Source organism: Pristiophorus japonicus, chromosome 4 (assembly GCF_044704955.1).
Source record: "Pristiophorus japonicus isolate sPriJap1 chromosome 4, sPriJap1.hap1, whole genome shotgun sequence".
NCBI lineage: Eukaryota > Metazoa > Chordata > Chondrichthyes > Pristiophoridae > Pristiophorus > Pristiophorus japonicus.
Window position 1 is genome coordinate 233,461,493 of NC_091980.1, and position 18,935 is coordinate 233,480,427.

An 18,935-nucleotide genomic window follows, 5' to 3' on the forward strand; every position below is an offset into this window, starting at 1 on the left:
CGGACCTGTCTACCTTTGTTTCGCCCCGGGAGCTCTTCTGGGCGGCCGGCTAGCTTCCAGCACCCCGCCGGGGTTTTCGGGGCTGATTTCGGCAGGGCGCGGAGCATTACCACGCGGAAGAGGCGAACCGGTGTGCAATGCCCCTAGTTGTGACACTGGCTCGATTTTTGAGTCCCGCCCGACCCGTAGCGCTGCATAGAGCGCCGTGCTGGGACCGACTTTGAAAACGGGCCTTCCAACCTATACCAGTTGGTGTGAGGTAAGTAATGTCCACCTCAGGTAAGTGTGATTGTTTTTTCTTTTTTTTTTTGCGATTTATGTTGTGGTGGCATGGGCTATGTATTGGGAATGTTTTTGGTGTTATTCCCCCCCCCACCCCAGTGTTTTTCTCTCCGCAGGCCTCTTGGAGAGCTCCCAGGCCGGCTGGTTAGCTCGGGATTTTCGCATGCTCAGCTGACCTAGCACCCTAAGAGGTGTGCAACATCTCCCTTAGCGCTCTGCTCCACACTCAAGGCCCAGCTGCCCAATTTTGCTGACTGAGGTGCAAACTATACCCGGGCACAAATTTACCGCCCCGAAATGAGCAAATCCGAAAATCCAGCCCCACATTCTCCTGGGCAGTTGAACAGACCGCTTACAATTTGCCCCCACTCCACAAGTTTGCTGGTTATTGTGAATACATTTTCAATGCAAAACACTCATTGGCATAGCATAAATGATTTCTCAAGCTGTCACCTGCTTTACCTGTTGAAGAAGGGAATGTGAGCTTCACAATATTCAAATCCATTTTTGACACTTTCATGAAGTTTCAGATTAACTGCAACCTTTAATTGTTGCTCTTCTTCCTTCATTTGATAAAAACCAAGAATCGGAGGAATTGGTACCTGCAAACAAAGAGTCAGCATCAATATTACTTAACTATTCAAGCTCTAAATTGAAATGAACCACGCTCATTCAGATGACTATATAGATTGACAAGGACTGGCAATTTATGGTTTCTGCTCAAATCAAATTGTAATGGCCTAGAAATTGCAGTCAGAGGCGTACCTCCATGCTGCAAAGAGTTTGGGTCTCAGGCCGAGTAAAGGCCCACGGATCCCAGAGAGGCAGACGGTTTGGAAGTGGCCCTGGGATCTCATGGGCTAGGTCGTCCAATCACAAAAGGAGGATTCCATTACAGTCATTTCCGAACGGAATCTCCTGATGACATACAATGGAATCTGCAAATAATTAAACAATTTATGTAATTCTAACAAATATAAATTTCAATTTTATTCATAAGTCCCTTCATTACACGAAATACAATATTTATTTTGAAAAATATTTGCATAAACTAATTTAAAGTGTTTGTGCATCATTTTTTATTTTTAAATGTTTAATTTAAAATTTATAATAACCCTTACATTGATGAAAGCAGCCCTACTCCTCTTTTTACTAGCTGTAAGAGTTTTGTGGGCAATTTCTGGGCAGTTGTTGGGCAAATAGCCCGTCTCTGTGCCAGCAATACTGGTTTTACTTTTAGTTTGGTAGATATGTCAAAGTGTACCTTGACAGATCACAAATTCCGGGTTTCACGGGCCTGTCGGCGTACACTGAAGACACCGCAATTTCAGGGCCAATGCTTTTTGTCATATTGAAAGATTCTGAAATTGCAGCAAACCTGAACTAAAAATGTGATTAATGAATTTTTAAAAAATATTTCAGTAATTCTGAATCAATTTCTTGTGGAAAATATTGTGATAATTTCAATAGCTTCAAAATTATCACAAGCAAATTGTAATGTTTAAAAAATTTGCATACTAAAAGAATTTTTGGTTTACTTCAGAACTTTTCGACCATCAGCAGAGGTGGGGGTCAGTGAAGGTTAGACAAATCACACAACTTACAGATGCTGATTGTGATCAATTGCTATGGAAGTTGTAGAGTTATAATGGTTGGATAAATGGTTACATTTCTAAATATTGATACGGAAAATTACTTTTCATAGATCAAGAATATTTCATTGACATCACCAAACATTCTGGGAGTTTCATATGCCACAATATGCAACATATTAATTGCATACCACTGGAGCAAGAGGCTGCAGAGTGACTTGGATAGGTTAGGTGAGTGGGCAAATGCATGGCAGATGAAGTACAATGTGGATAAATGTGAGGTTATCCACTTTGGTGGCAAAAACTGAGAGACAGACTATTATCTGAATGGTGACAGATTAGGAAAAGGAAAGGTGCAACGAGACCTGGGTGTCATGGTTCATCAGTCATTGAAGGTTGGCATGCAGGTACAGCAGGCGGTTAAGAAAGCAAATGGCATGTTAGTCTTCATAGTGAGGGGATTTGAGTACAGGGGCAGGGAGGTGTTACTACAGTTGTACAGGGCCTTGGTGAGGCCACACCTACAGTTTTGGTCTCCTAACTTGAGGAAGGACATTCTTGCTATTGAGGGAGTGCAGCGAAGGTTCACCAGACTGATTCCTGGAATGGCATGACTGACATATCAAGAAAGACTGGATCAACTGGGCTTGTATTCACTGGAGTTCAGAAGAATGAGAGGGGATTTCATAGAAACCTTTAAAATTCTGACGGGTTTAGACAGGTTAGATGCAGGAAGAATGTTCCCAATGTTGGGAAAGTCCAGAACCAGGGGTCACAGTCTTAGGATAAGGGGTAAGCCATTTAGGACCGAGATGAGGAGAAACTTCTTCACCTAGAGAGTTGTGAACCTGTTGAATTCTCTACCACAGAAAGTTGAGGCCAATTCACTAAATATATTCAAAAAGGAATTACTACTAGGGGGATCAAGGGGTATGGAGAGAAAGCAGGAATGGGGTACTGAAGTTGCATGTTCAGCCATGAACTCATTGAATGGCGGTGCAGGCTCGAAGGGCCGAATGGCCTACTCCTGCACCTATTTTCTATGTTTCTACATCGCATGGTCTGCAAGTTATTAAAAAAACTGCAAAAAGCTGCAATTTTCTGATGAAAGGGCATCGAACTGAAATGTTAACTCTGTTTCTCTCTCCACAAATGCTGCCTGACCTGCTGGGTATTTCCAGCATTTTCTGTTTTTAGTTGCTGCAATTTACTGGTTGATTTCACGGCAGCTTTGTTTTCCAGCTACAACTTCTTCTGTGTAGGACTGCAAGAGCTCCAACACTCAGAATGCATTTAGGAAACCATCATATACAGGTCTAGAATGAAACTGTATTTCAAACCACAACTTGATTACAACAAAAATGAAGAATCAAATCTTGAAACAGACAATCCAAAGCAAATTAAATACCTCCACTGAAAATGCCCCTTTATTTACACAAGTCTTTTTATAAAGAAGCTGCACCAGTTGTATCAAAATGCACTACAGACCTTTTGTTTTACATTTAATAAATACACTATATTCTGACCTGAGAGGTGTAGTAGCAGAGTTTAAATACATCTAATGGTGGTGTGAAAGGAAATTTGTATGGTCCATTGAACAGTGAATCATCCATATCGTCTACACTGTTAAAAGTAAGGATAGTGGAGTCAACTGCACTAACACAGGGATGCACAAGGATATCCTGGAGAGGAGATCCATTGATGGGTAGATTCAGGCTTACTGTAACAGTTGGCATTATTCCTTCCAGATCGCACTAAATTGGAACAAATGCAGTAAGTTAGAAACAAATCCATGCGAAGGAAATCAGAATCAAGCTTTTTTTAAAAAAAAAGTAAATATAGCAGAGTACTTGCAGTAAATACTTCCAATGTCTAATATAGTATAGGCAATACACAGATATAAATAAAAAGAGCATTTATATAGTGCTTACAGATAATGAATGACTTTTTAAGTGCAGCTACTGTTGTTATAAACACGGCAGCTAATTTGCACGCAGCATGGCCCTGTAAACAGCAATGACATAAATGTTTGGTTCATCTATTGGTTTTGGTTGAAAGATAAATGTTGGCTCGGACACCAGGATCATCTCTCTGTTCATTTTCATATAGAATCGTAGGATCTTTTACACCCCCTTGAACAGGCAGCCTAAGCCTTGGTTTAACATCGCTTTTGAAAGATGGCACCTTTGACAGTGCAGCACTATCAGTATCATCTTCAGGATATGGGCTCATATCCTGGTGTGGGGCTTGAACCAATAACATTCTCACTCTCAAGCAACAGTGCTACCACTGAAGAGAATTCCCTCATGTTATAGGTGCATATGCTGAGTGAGAATGATGTCTTCGGTCAGAATTAGCCCCTTTTTGAGTGTCTTGGTTCATTATAAAAAAGGTACCAATAAAATGGACTCGAGGAATCAAGAGATATGGGGATAGGGCAAAAAAGTGGAGTTGAGGTCAAAGATCAGCCATGATCTTATTGAATGGTGGAGCAGGCTCGATGGGCCATATGGTCTACTCCTGCTCCTAATTCTTATGTTCGTAAGTAAAATAAATTTTATTCATGAAACTAAGCATGAAGCCGTAACTCAATTATGTAGCCTTTCATTTATTTAGTTAGGATTCAGCAGAGAGAAACATATTGAAGTTTACAGCTATAACAAAAAGTGATTTCTCTAAATAAATCAAGAACATAAACGTAAAGCATTTAATCATCCATATCTATGCAGTTTTAGTATTAAAAATGTAAAATGCTCTTAAAGAACACAGCTTCCCTCATTTTAGTTGCACATGTGATTTCTGAAAACAGTTTACTGCACATAAACTGACCTCACCTTACATGTTACAGTTCCATACTCCTGCCATACATCAATGACATCTTTCTTGTCATACTGCATGGATCTAATCTGTTCAGTGACACAGACATTAACCTGTGGTTTCCCTTTGTATATACCAGGCTTCCAAGCTGGCTGCTTTTGCGCCTGCGCTGAAGATGAACTCTGAGAAGCAAGGCTGCCGGAGAGGGTCTGCATCAATCCAAAGTCAGTATCTGTTGCAGTCCCCAACGGACAAGCATGCATCAACATAGCAGGGAGCTGAGCCACTTTGGCAGAAAATTCGGATTCATTTCTTTGCGCCAAGTTTAAAAAGGCCATTAACCCGGTTAGTAGTGCAAATGCGGGAGAAATTCCACATAGATTTATTAACGGTGGGTGGGGAGTCAAAGATTGCTCAACTAAAGGAAGACAAGCATAGAGGATTGCATTTTGTGTCATTACAAGGACAGGCCAAAGAATACCATCTCCAATAGCAACTTCATAAACAGATGTCCTATTTATTCTGCAACAGCTATCTCTGTGTTCCACAAAGTTCTTGTCCACATCAGTCATGCCGAGCTCAACTAACAGCGCATTTAGGAAGATTTGGTCTTCTGGCACCTCTGTATAACTTTTTCCATTGAAAATTCTGGCTCTTTTTTCAACTGTTGGATATCGTCTATAAAATAAAGGCATGTTTTTCTTTTAATAACAAATATCATAGAATTATTATTTATAATATTTGCATGCTTTGTTTAAAGCAGGTGTTTTATATGCATGATGAAATTACCCAAAATGAAAATAATAGATGTAATATTAATGCAAAAGAAGCATTTCACTATTTTATATGTGCAATATAACCTATTTAGCAAATAAACTCTCAAAATCAATTGGATTTTTTTTCTACCCCCACCTTTATTGGGTTTACTATCAATACACCATTGCACAGATCTTTTACTGGCTTGAACCTAGCAGTATTACCAGTGTGCTGTGGTAAACATACTAAAATGTCCAGATTTCACAGATGCAATAATGTATAATATTTGAAAAGGTAGTGAGTGAACATAGTAAACTTTAAATTTCCATGTTTTTTTATTCAAAATAGAAGCAATGTTTGCATTTACTTTATGAAAAAGTGCACTGTAGGTAATAAAAATACTTGCATTTATATACCACCTTATCACATCTCCTACAACTGTACCAAACAGGTCACATACAATAAATAATGGGGCTGAATTTGCTCTCCAACCTGCAAAGAATCTACGAACTTACCTGATGGTCCTGGAGGTTCAGGCACTTGCGCTCCTGGGCTTGCAGGCGTAGGCCTGGGTAGAGGCCCACGTATTTCAGGGGCGCATTTGCTTCGCGAGTGCCCCTGGGATCACATGGACTTGTCCAACCAAAGAAGGGAATCCCCATTTGTGCTCATGGGGATTCGTATGTGCAGAACTCCCATAAGTATGAATGGGGATCACATTAAAAAATACCTCTACATAGCAAATAAATTTCAAAAATACATATTTAAAATTAATTAAAATGGCATTTAATTAAATATTTAAAACAAAAATGTAATACAATTTTTTAAAACATGTTTTAACGGGGCTAAAAAATAAACTTAGCTTATTGCACAGGATTTTTAATGTATAAATGAGTGTTAAAATTTTATTTTTCTTTTTTTTTTTAAAAACTCTTATGCTGGTAAAAGCAGGCCTTACACCTTCTTTTACCAGGCGAAAGAATTTGCTGGGTAGAAGTTGGACAAATGTCCTTCATGGCGGAGAGTTCCTGGGGATGCGTGCAATCTGTCAAGAGAATTCTTGTCGGATCACAAGTTCCGGGTTTTCGCGCATGCCTAAACCCAGAACTTGCGTGGCCCCTACAGGTGCACCTCGTACGTGCTCGTAGGGGCCGTAAATTACGGCCCAATGTTGTAATGTAGTGATGTTGTTAATCCAACGTAGCAGCCATTTTCTATACAGCAAGATCCCAAAACAGCAATGAGATGAATTACCAGTTAATCTTTTTTGGTGGTGTTGATTGAGGAAGAATTTTGGGCAGGACATCCTGTTCTTCTTCGAGTAGTGTTGTGGATTCTTCAACATTCACATGAGCATGCTGATATGGCCTCACTTTAAGGCATCATCCAAAGAAAGCACTTCTACCAATGCAGCACTTCCGCAGCACTGTACTGAAGTGCCAGTGAGTATTGTGTGTTTAGGAGTGATGCTTGAACCTACAGCTACTTATTTAGTGGTGACCGGGATACATAGAAAATAGGTGCAGGAGTAGGCCATTCGGCCCTTCGAGCCTGCACCACCATTCAATAAGATCATGGCTGATCATTCACCTCAGTACCCTGTAAGGGGGAAATGGGATAGCCAGGATTTCAGCCACTGTATCGGCGGTGCAATTCCTGGTAGCAAAGCCTTCTACCCATTTTGTAAATTGATCTATTACTCCCAGGCAGTACATTTTTCCCCTCTGGCTGGGCAGTGGCACAGTAAAATCTATTTGTAGGGCTTCCCAGGGTCCCTTTGGGCAGGGTTGGTGTCCCAGCCGGACCTTTATCTTTTTTCCCGGGTTGTATTTTGCACAGGTTATACACCTCCTACAATAGTTTTCTACGTCTCTCCCCATTCCTTCCCACCACCAACATCGTGACATGGAGTTTATCATGCCGGTCCTACCGGTGAGGGTGTACCTATGGTAGAGATCCAATAGATTCTGTCGGAGACATTCCGGGGCCACCACGTTGTCATCTCTCCTCCACACTCCATCTGCCCCCTTTCTTGCTCCGTTCTGTTCCCATCCTTTTATTTTTTGTGGGCTGGATTCTCCCTGTACCTTGAGTATGTTTATTCCTTCTGTTTGGGTGATACATGAGCCAATTGGGGTCATGTCTGCTTCAGCTGCCTGTCTGGCAGCTTCGTCTGCCCAGGCATTTCCCTGCTGGTGCCTGTTTGTGATTTTTGAGTACGCTTTAATTTTTATTACTGCACGTTCCTGAGGGAGGGGGGAAGCTTCTACCAATCCCTTGACTATCTCTTCATGCCTAATGGGTCCCCCTCCCGAAGTCACGTATCCCCGCCTCTTCCAAGCAGTCATGTAATCGTGCACCACTCCGAAGGCGTACCGGCTATCAGTGTATATGTTGACCCTTTTTTCTGCTGCTAGTTTCAATGCCTTAGTAAGGGCTACCAATTCCGCTACCTGAGCCGATAGATTTCCCTCTAGGGCACCCTTTCCCTGTCTTGCCCATTGTTGTCCACGACTGCCCACCCTGTCCGGGGGGGGGGGGTTCCGTTTACATATCGACGGGATCCATCCACATAAAGATCCATATCTGCCCTTTCGAGTGGGGTTTCCCTAATCTGGCTCCCTTCTCCCTCGCTTCCTGTGGGGTCACACTGGTGCTCCTTGCCTTCGGTGGCTATCCAGCCTACGGGATTATTCCCGCTATCCTTTATGATAGTCAAGGCGCCATTTGGGGGCAAAAGCATTGCTTCCCAATTGGCGCGTCGTGCGTCTGATATCGTCCTCAGCCTCCCAGTGTTGAGCAACTCCACAAGGGTATGTGGTGTATACAGGATAATTTTCCCAGTCATTATGATAGGCTCTCGAACCCTCACGGCCCATGCCGCACAATCAAGGGCTGCGACACACCGAGATAGGCCCGCGGCCACTGCTCCTTGTTTCGTGGAGTAGTATGCGACAGGTCTTTGTCTATCCGCGTGTTCCTGGGTTACCACTGCATTGTAGTGGGTCTCACTATTGTACATATACAGGTGGAAGGGCCTATTCTGATCCGGCAACCCCAAGGCGGGTGCGCTCATAAGGGCGTGTTTAAGCTGTATGAACGCCGCCTCCTGGGGGCGGCCCCAGTCTACAGGCTCCTGGGAGGGTTTACCTTCTTTCACTAGATCCTGTAACAGCTGGGCCACCTCTGCATATTCTGGGATAAAGTTCCGGCAATAATTAAATAGCCCCAGTATCTGTCGGGCCCCTCTCACTGTCCCTGGTCTAGGCATAGTTCTAATAGCCTCCTTCCTATCAGCGGGCATCTGCCTGTTCCCTTGGGATACTACGTATCCCAAATATGTAACCTCCCTTCTTCCGACCTGGGTTTTCCCAGGGTTTGCCTTCAACCCAGAGTGCTGTAAGGCCCCTAATACTGTAGTTAGGGCCACCAGGTGTTATGCCTCAGTACCTGAGGCGATAAGAATATCATCCACGTACTGTAGTACAGTGCTTCCTCCCCCTACATCCAGGGCCTCCAAGATCCCTGACAATGCCCGGTGAAATATTCCCGGGCTATTGTGAAACCCCTGGGGCACCCTGGTCCATGTATATTGTCTCCCCTTTATAGTGAAGGCAAACTTCTTCTGTGACTCCTCCTCTAAAGGTATGGCCCAGAACCCGTTTGCTATGTCAAATACCGTGAAGATTTTATGTTCTGGGTTCAGGCCGTTGAACACAGTAGAAGGGCTCGCCACAATCGAGTATTCCCTTGGGGTGACTTTGTTCAGGGCGGTATAATCAACGTTGAACCTATAAGTCCTGTCGGGTTTCTTCACAGGCCATACTGGTGAATTAGTGGTGGCTGTTACAGGCTTCACCACCCCTTGCGTTTCTAACTCTTGGACTATTTGGTGGACTGCTGCATCAGCCTCGAGTTTTAAGGGATATTGTTTATGTGCCTTATGCTCTGGCCCGGGAATATTAACTGGGTTCATCCGGGCCAGCCCGCAATCTTGCTTGTGCCGTGCCCACAGTGTCGGGTATAGTCGGCAGCCACTGCCCCACATGCCCTTCGTTTCCCATTCGGGCTGTATTGGGACTATCCTTGCCACTCGCTGCTGCGGATGTCTGGTGCAATCGAACTTCTGTTCGGTCTGATGTTTTCCTCCCCATATAATTCAATTACGCTGGGGGTCGAAAAGTGCCCCGACTTCCCTCAAAGTGTCTATCCCTAGTATGGTGCCTTCTGGGTTAGGGCAGCACCAGAATTGGGTGGGTATCATTATGCCCTGTATCTCTATAGGTAATACTTCACTCAATGTTGCTTTTTTAAATCCCCCCCCTATCCCTTTATCCCCTGAATATTGACCGTGGTCTGGGTAAGGGGGAGATCTAGGTTGGTTATGGATACCAATGCTCCCGTGTCTACTAGCATGTTGCACTGCCGGCCCCCTAACACTGTACTAATAAACATACGGGAGTCTAGCGTTGGCCGTTCCAACCTTCCTTCGGGGGCCAGTAACCCCTAGCAGCCACCACTAGCCAGTTTGAGCAGGTTGAGGAGCTCTTCATTAGAGGGTGGCTCCGGCGGGGGCAATATTTTTTGCTGGAGGATCTCCACCAGTTCCTCGCAGGTAATGGGCGTCCCAGTTTGTTTCCCAGTTTGCTGGGGACCCTTTCCTGCCTCCCCCCCCCCCCTCCCGGTGCTCGGCATCTTCTTGCTATGTGTCCTGGTTTATTGCAATTATGGCACCTAAACGTCCCCTTTCCGGCCTCCTTTCGTGGGCATTCTCTGCTAATATGTCCGTCCTGATGGCATGTGTAACACGTCAAGAGGGCGGCGCGGAGGTCCCCATCCCCTTCCTTTCCTTCTGTTGCTAGTGCCATCACCTTAGACACTTTCTCCTTCTGCTCGGCCTTTAGCTCCTCCACATTCTGTGCCCACTTTAAGATCTCATCATAGTCATCCCCTATCTTGAATCCTAGTTTGATTATTTTTTGACGCGCCTCCCCCAGCCCATGCTTAAACATTTCTAGGAATGCCTCGTCATCTTTCTCGGGGTCATTAGCACCGGAGTGGTCCTTATACTCGAGCCATTTCCGCTCCCCATACTCTCTTGCAGTTTCGTTTGGCTTCTGGGTTATCTTTAATATTCTGCTCCAGTTAGTTCTTATAGGTCCCCAACATACATCCATCCCGTGTTTTAGGTCTAGCAACCGCTGTGGCTTGGTCCGGTTCCCTATCGTCATCCAGCCATCATTTTGCACGCCTAGGGTAGCCCTCTGCCAATTTACACTACCGGTTTTGGCCTTTACCAAACTGTGTATGTCTCCTAAGGTTAAGTTATGCGCATCAAACATTTCCTCAACCTTTTGCCAGAACTCTGTATTTCGGCTATTGGGTTTGGGTGTGGGTGTGGGTAGATCCTTTAATAGTGTCTGACTCTCATGCGGGGTGAGGGGAACTTCTTGTATAGTGACGTGAGCGGGTTGCTGTCCATGTGCAGGGGGGTAGCTGTGCGTACGGGAGCTGCCTATATGTATTCATTATATGCCGGGGGCTCTCTCTGTGTTCCACCATCTGGAGGCTCTCCTGCTGATATTTCCTCCAGGGAGGGATACAGTGGAGCGGTTATCGGGGCTGCCTTTGGGTTGGGTATTGCTGATGCACACTGTAGGGGTTTACCGTTCTCCTTTACGCCCCTTTCTAAGGTTGCTATTTTCGTGTTTAATCTCTGAATCAGCTCAACATGGGTGTCTATTTCCCTTACTAGTTCCCGGTAGCAGGTGAGGATGATTGCCTGGGCCATTTTAACCTTGTTTTTGGTCTGACAATCCCACCATTTTTTCTGCCTATCGGGGGCATCCGTGGGCTGCCACCCTCTCCGTTTCATCCCTTCCATTAAGGTTGCATATTTGTTACTTAGTAATTCTAATAGAGACCCTTTGGGTCCCTGGTTACCCTCTCCCCTTTTCCCTTGTTTAATGGCCTGGGGTCCCCGTTCCCTCACCAGCTCCATTTGTTCCTTTACTTGCCGAGTTACCCATCTTCTTCGGGCTATGAGGATTGTGGGTACTCCCTTAAATTCGTGTCAGGTATGCAGGACGCTATTTATATGTCTTCCCTTGGCGCCGTACACTCGTACTGCCACGCTTTGGGTCAATATATCCCGTCACTGCCGGGACGTTGTCTCTATGTCCTCACTCTCTCGTCCCAGCACCGTGCGCTCGTACCGCTTCGGGTCAATAGACCTCCCTCTCCCTCTATATCTTCCCTTGCGTCATACCCTCGCACTGCCGTGCTACCTCCACGTACGCGTTTTAGGATGCACCTTTTGACCCCCTTTCACCCCTAGATCGTCCTTGTCCTCCGTCTCCGTCCCGCCGGGACTCACTACAGATGGTTCTTTTGTACGGATGTCCTTCCCTTGTGGTTTACAATGCCACAGCTCTAACTTGAAGGTGGTAAATTAAAACATACTCACCCCAACAGCTGGGTCATTGTTCCGTTCGGGAAGTCCGTACCCTGCTCGCAGCGCCAAATGCAAGGGGGAAATGGGAAGGCTTCTTTTCCCACGAGGGGGCCCACTGATAGAGGGTCGGCGCTCGCCCCAGCCCACGTAGCAATTCTCGAAGTTAGCAGACAGAGACGGATGGCAAAGTATAACGATCTTTATTATGAACGTCCAGGAACAACCCTCATCACAGCCGCCCGTGAGTGGAGATGCTCCCCGAACAGCACAATCATACAACTCTTATACATTTCAAAAACCCCTCTGTTCCCGGACAAGACCTCCCTAGATCTCTAATTGGACTACCTTATCAGTGCTACTTCTCTAATTGGACTACCTTATCGGTACTACTACGGATTGACAGGTCATGAGCTCTGACTGACAGGCCATGATCTCGTGACCATCTTAGACCGTTCCCAGAGTGGTATCTCTAGCTTGGAATTTGTTATACATTTCCTTTGGTGCCATGAAGTCTATCTCGGGTCTCTTCTCACGGCCTTATCAACGGTCTGTTTAGGTTCTCTCCTATTGACATTCCATGTTGGAATACTATCTGGTATCCCAACCCATAACAGTACCTTCTGGAGCTTTGGTGCTGGAATGTACAAGGCGTGAGAAGAAAGGCGTGAGATGAAAGGCCTTTACCTTCTTATGGGCCAGTACGGAAACCAGCACTTTAACCCTTGTCCCGCTGGTACCCCTAATGCCAAATTTCCCCCTTACAACCCCTTTCCTGCTTTCTCTCCATACCCCTTGATCCCTTTAGCCATCAGGGCCATATCTAACTCCCTCTTGAATATAGTTAATGAACTGGCATCAACAACTCTCTGCGGTAGAGAATTCCAGAGGTTAACAACACTCATCTTGGTCCTAAATGGCTTACCCCTTATCCTTAGACTGTGACCCCTGGTTATGGACTTCCCCAACATCGGGAACATTCTTCCTGCATCTAACCTGTCCAGTCCCGTCAGAATTTTATATGTTTCTATGAGATCCCCTCTCATTCTTCTAAACTCCAGTCTCTCCTCATACGTCAGTCCCGCCATCCCTGGAATCAGTCTGGTGAACCTTCACTGCACTCCCTCAATAGCAAGAACGTCCTTCCTCAGATTAGGAGACCAAAACTGAACACAATATCAAGGCCCTGTACAACTGCATTAAGACCTTCCTGCTCCGAAACTCAAATCCCCTAGCTATGAAGACCAACATGCCATTTGCCTTTTTCACTGCCTGCTGTACCTGCATGCCAACTTTCAAATGACTGATGTACATGACATCCAGGTCTCATTGTACCTCCCCTTTTCCTAATCTGCCGCCATTCAGATAATATTCTGCCATCATGTTTTTAACCACAAAAGTGGATAACCTCACATTTATCCACATTATACTGCGTCTGCCATGCATTTGCCCACTCACCTAACCTGTCCAAGTCAACCTGCAGCCTCTTAGCATCCTCCTCACAGCTCACACCGCCACCCAGCTTAGTGTTATCTGTAAACTTGGAGATATTACACTCAATTCCTTCATCTAAATCATTGATGTATATTGTAAATAGCTGGGGTCCCAGCAGTGAGCCCTGCGGCACCCCACTAGTCACTGCCTTATATTCTGAAAAGGACCCGTTTATTCCTACTCTCTGCTTCCTGTCTGCCAACCAGTTCTTGATCCACAGCAATACGTTACCCCCAATACCATGTGCTTTAATTTTGCACACTAATCTCTTGTGTGGGACCTTGTCAAAAGCCTTTTGAAAGTCCAAATACACCACATGCACTGGTTCTCCCTTGTCCACTTTACTAGTTACATCTTCAAAAAATTCTAAAAGATTTGTCAAGCATGACTTCCCTTTCATAAATCCATGCTGACTTGGACTGATCCTGTCACTGCTTTCCAAATGTGCTGCTATTTCATCTTTAATAATTGATTCCAACATTTTCCCACTACTGATGTCAGGCTAACCGTTTTCTCTCTCCCTCCTTTTTTAAAAATGTGGTGTTACATTAGCTACCCTCCAGTCCATGGGAACTGATCCAGAGTCGATAGACTGTTGGAAAATTATCACCAATGCATCCACTATTTCTAGGGCCACTTCCTTAAGTACTCTGGGATGCAGACTATCAAGGCCCTGGGGATTTATCAGTCTTCAATCCCATCAATTTCCCTAACACAATTTCCTGACTAATAAGGATTTCCTTCAGTTCCTCCTTCTCGCTAGACCCTCGGTCCCCTAGTATTTTCGGTAGGTTATTCGTGTCTTCCTTAGTGAAGACAGAACCAAAAATATTTGTTCAATTGGTCTGCCATTTCATTGTTCCCCATTATAAATTCAGCTGATTCTGACTGCAAGGGACCTACGTTTGTTTTCACTAATCTTTTTCTCTTCACATTTCTATCGAAGCTTTTGCAGTCAGTTTTTATGTTCCCAGCAAGCTTCCTCTCATACTCTATTTTCCCCCTCCTAATTAAACCAACTGAGCCAAGTATCTGTGAAGCTCTTTAAGACATCCTGAGCTCATGCAGGCGCTGTTTAATGCAAATTATTTTCTTTTTCGCCAATTGAAGGAAATACACTTATCAGGACTATTTCAATACTAAAATGTACCAATCAGGTGGATGTCCAATCCAGTACATTTGTAATTTGGTGCTACTGGTATCATTTCTAACCCATTTATACTTGAAATTGAAACTTACTATAAGCCTCTGGTTCATTACCTAAGTTGGCCTGTGGTATGAAATGGGAGATTTCCAATGGTGTTTCTCAGATACAGAAATTTCAATACTTGTATTGGCCGGAGTAACTTACAAAAATTACTAAGCGGAATACCACCAAAGCAAAGTACATCCCTTTTTCACTTTCATCCAAGAATGTTGTGTTCCTCTAATTCAGGCCTCTTGTGCATCCCCTCACTTCCTTTGCCCCAGCAGTGGTGGCTATGCTTCAGCTGTCTCGGCCCTAAGCTCTGGAATTTCGCTCCACCTCTCTCTCCTCCTTTAAGACCCTGCTTAAGATCTCCCTCTTTAACCAAGCATTTAGTCTCCCGACCCAAAAGCAAGAGTGGAGGGAGAGAAATCAAGGGCAAAAACCAAAAAGGGCCACATTACAACATAATTCTAAAAGGACAAAGAGTGTTTAAAAAAAAAGCCTGAAGGCTCTGCGTCTCAATGCAAGGACCATTCGTAATAAGGTGGATGAATTGACTGTGCAGATAGCCGTTAGCGGATATGATGTAATTGGAAACACGGAGACATGGCTCCAAGGTAACCAAGGCAGGGAACTCAACATCCAGGGGTATTCAATATTCAGGAACAAGGACAGGAAGGAAAAGGAGGTGCGGTAGCGTTACTGGTTAAAGAGGTGATTAACGCAATAGTAAGGAAGGACATTAGCTTGGATGATGTGGAATCTATATGGGTAGAGCTGCGAAACACCAGAGGGCAGAAAACGTTAGTGGGAGTTGTGTACAGATCACCAAACAGCAGTAGGGAGGTTGGGGATGGCATCAAACAGGAAATTAGGGATGCCTGCCATTCTGAAAAGGACCCGTTTATTCCGACTCTCTGCTTCCTGTCTGCCAACCAGTTCTCTATCCACGTCAATACATTACCCCCAATACCGTGTGCTTTAATTTTGTACACTAATCTTGTGTGGGACCTTGTCAAAAGCCTTTTGAAAGTCCAAATACACCACATCCATTGGTTCACCCATGTCCACTCTACTAGTTACATCCTCAAAAACTTCTAGAAGATTTGTCAAACATGATATCCCTTTCATAAATCCATGCTGACTTGGACCGATCCTGTCACTGCTTTCCAAATGCGCTGCTATTACATCTTTAATCATTGATTCCAACATTTTCCCCACCACCGATGTCAGGCTAACCGGTCTATAATTCTGTGTTTTCTCTCTCCCTCCTTTTTCAAAAAGTGGTGTTACATTAGCTACCTTCCAGTCCCTAGGAACTGATCCAGAGTCAATAGAATGTTGGAAAATGATCACAAATGCATCCACTATTTCTAGGGCCACTTCCTTAAGTACTCTGGGATGCAGCCTTTCATACCCTGGGGATTTATCAGCCTTCAATCCCATCAATTTCCCTAACACAATTTCCTGACTAATGAGGATTTCCTTCAGTTACTCCTTCTCACTAGACCCTCGAACCCCTAGTATTTCGGGAAGGTTATTTGTGTCTTCCTTAGTGAAGACAGATCCAAAGTATTTGTTCAATTGGTCTGCCATTTCTTTGTTTCCCATTATAAATTCACCTGATTCTGACTGCAAAGGACCTACATTGGTCTTCACTAATCTTTTTCTCTTCACATATTTATAGAAGCTTTTGCAGTCAGTTTTTATGTTCCCAGCAAGCTTCCTCTCATACTTTATTTTCCCCCTCCTAACTGGACCCTTTGTCCTCCTCTGCTGAATTTTAAATTTCTCCCAGTCCTCAGGTTTGCTGCTTTTTCTGGTCAAGTTATATGCTTCTTCCTTGGATTTACAACTATCCCTAATTTCCCTTGTTAGCCATGGTTGAACTACCTTCCCCTTTTTATTTTTACTCCAGACAGGGATGTACAATTATTGAAGTTCATCCATGCAATCTATAAATGTCTGCCATTGCCGATCCACTGTCAACCCTTGAAGTATCATTTGCCAGTCTATCCTAGCCAATTCACGTCTCATACTATCGAAGTTACCTTCCCTTAAGTTCAGGACTCTCGTCTTGTGAATTAACACTGTCACTCTCCATCTTAATAAAGAATTCTACCATATTATGGTCACTCTTCCCCAAGGGGCATCGCACAACAAGATTGCTAATTAGTCCTTTCGCATTACACATCACCCAGTCTAGGATGGCCAGCTCTCTAGTTGGTTCCTTGACATATTGGTCTAGAAAACCATCCCTAATACAGGCCAGGAAATCCTCCTCCACTGTATTGCCACCAGTTTGGTTAGCCCAATCTATATGTAGATTAAAGTCCCCCAACAATATCCAAAGCGGTATATCTGTTTTGGAGGGAGATGACCGCAGGGGACTCCTGCACTGCCTTTCTACTCCTGCTCTGCCTGATGGTCACCCATCCCTATCTGCCTTTGTAACCTTTACCTGTGGTGTGACCAACTCACTGAACATGCTATCCACGACATCCTCAGCATCGCGCATGCTCCAGAGTGAATCCATCCGCAGCTCCAGTGCCGTCATGCGGTATAACAGCAGCTGGATACACTTCCTGCACACATAGTCGTCAGGGACACTGAATTGTGAACCTGTGGAATTCTCTACCACAGAAAGTTGTTGAGGCCAGTTTGTTAGATATATTCAAAAGGGAGTTAGATGTGGCCCTTATGCCTAAAGGGATCAAGGAGTATGGAGAGAAAGCAGGAATGGGGTACTGAAGTTGTATGATCAGCCATGATCACATTGAATGGTGGTGCAGGCTTGAAGGGCTGAATGGCCTACTCCTGCACCTATTTTCTATGTTTCTTCTTTGGCTCGGTGTCAATTTGTTCTGATTGCGCTCCTGTGAATCACCTTGGGGTATTTTCCTACATTAAAAAGGTTTTATATAAATGCAAGCTGTTGTTGTTTTTCTCCCTACCTGCTGGAAGAAATCTTTTCTGAATGCTCTCTTCCCAGTTTTGATGAGACTCAACATTTTGAATCAGGAAGTTGCTCAAGAGCCACTCAGCTTACGTCAGCTCTCTGGCCATTGCTTGACTTGAAGTGTCAGTCACCAGAATGTTGCAAGATGAAATTAAATGAAGATTTCTCCTATCAGGTAAGCAGAGCTTTGGAATATCAAATATGTAAAAAAAAAGGCTAAAACTGATTCAGTGACCCTCAAATGTTCTTGGAATCGAACCTAGCCCTAGTCAATGTGTATAATGTAACATTTTCAGTTCCATTTCCCAAGAAAATCATATTTCCAGTACTTGTATTAAATACATGTAAAATGGTAACAATTGCCTGTGCTTATTTGTACAACATACTTCGCTGAAAGGATATTACTGCATGAAGGTCCCCTTTGCTGCTGAGAAGAGCATGTTAGACTAGTGTCACCCACGGCTCAGTTGGTAGCACCCTCGTCTCTGCATCAGAAAGATTGTGTACTCAAGTCCCACCCCAGATACGCAAGCACAAAATCCCTAGATTGAAACTCCGGTGCAGTACTGAGGGAATGCTGCACTGTTTGGCGATGCCATCTTTCGGATGAAACGTTAGAGCAGAAGGAACCTTGGTTTATCAGGTGGACGCAAAAGATCCCATGGTACTATTTCGAAGAGCAGGGGAGTTATCCAAGGTGTCCTGGCCAGTATTTATCCCTCAATCAACAATATAACAGATTATCTGGTCATTGACAAAAGGTCATCGACCTGAAAAGTTAACTGTTTCTTTCTCCACAAATGTTGTCTGACCTGCTGAGTATTTCCAGCATTTTCTATTTTTATTTCAGATTTCCAACATCCACAATATTTAGCTTTTGTGTTATCTGGTCATGATCACATTGCTGTTTGTGGGAGCTTGATGTGCTCGAATTGGCTGCACTTCAAAATAGAAAATGGTTGTAAAGCGCTCTGGGACGTCCGGTGGTCTTTCGTTTCGTTATTTTCAGTTCTGCTTTTTTTTCCTGAGCAAATAATCATGTTTCCAGTACTTGTTACCATTTTACATGTATTTAGTACAAAATGCCTATTTGTACAACATACTTCGCTGAAAGCAGAGCACTGCCTGCAGATCTGAGGAGAGCCTGATGATTATTCACAGTTTCCACACATTTACCTCGAGAATTTCACCGACGCCGCTTCTCCCCTCTCGAGCCCCACCAGCCAAACCGCCCGAACGCTCATTTCTGCTGAGCTGCGATAGATTGCTATTAAAGCTCTTTCTGTAGAGGCGGCGCCCAATCAGCCCACCGGAGAGGAGCGACCGTCGACACCCAACCTGTTCACGCGGGGGCTGACAACATGGAAACCGCCACGGCGCCTGCGCACTGCCGGT

The 18,935-nt window shown here is 44.4% G+C and overlaps 1 protein-coding gene across 5 annotated transcripts in view; it reads right to left on the reverse strand.

Annotated features, from left to right (window-relative positions):
* Nucleotides 1–18,893, reverse strand: part of ap5m1 (adaptor related protein complex 5 subunit mu 1) — a 31,905-nt gene extending 13,012 nt beyond the window's left edge. For 3 of the 5 annotated variants that reach the window (XR_011592945.1, XM_070877475.1, XM_070877472.1), the window contains exons 1-4: nucleotides 18,717–18,893; nucleotides 4,709–5,369; nucleotides 3,401–3,628; nucleotides 745–884 (exon numbers count right to left, since the gene is read on the reverse strand). Coding sequence is in view for 4 of the 5 variants with exons in the window: in XM_070877475.1 (XP_070733576.1) it covers nucleotides 745–884; nucleotides 3,401–3,628; nucleotides 4,709–5,369; nucleotides 18,717–18,784 (1,097 nt within the window). In the remaining variant the exon portion in view is untranslated. Of the gene's footprint in view, nucleotides 1–744; nucleotides 885–3,400; nucleotides 3,629–4,708; nucleotides 5,370–11,913; nucleotides 11,998–17,535; nucleotides 17,709–18,716 lie in introns of those variants that run through there. The other 2 variants (XM_070877474.1, XM_070877473.1) reach the window with 2 other exon arrangements.
* Nucleotides 18,894–18,935: the final 42 nt, after the last annotated feature.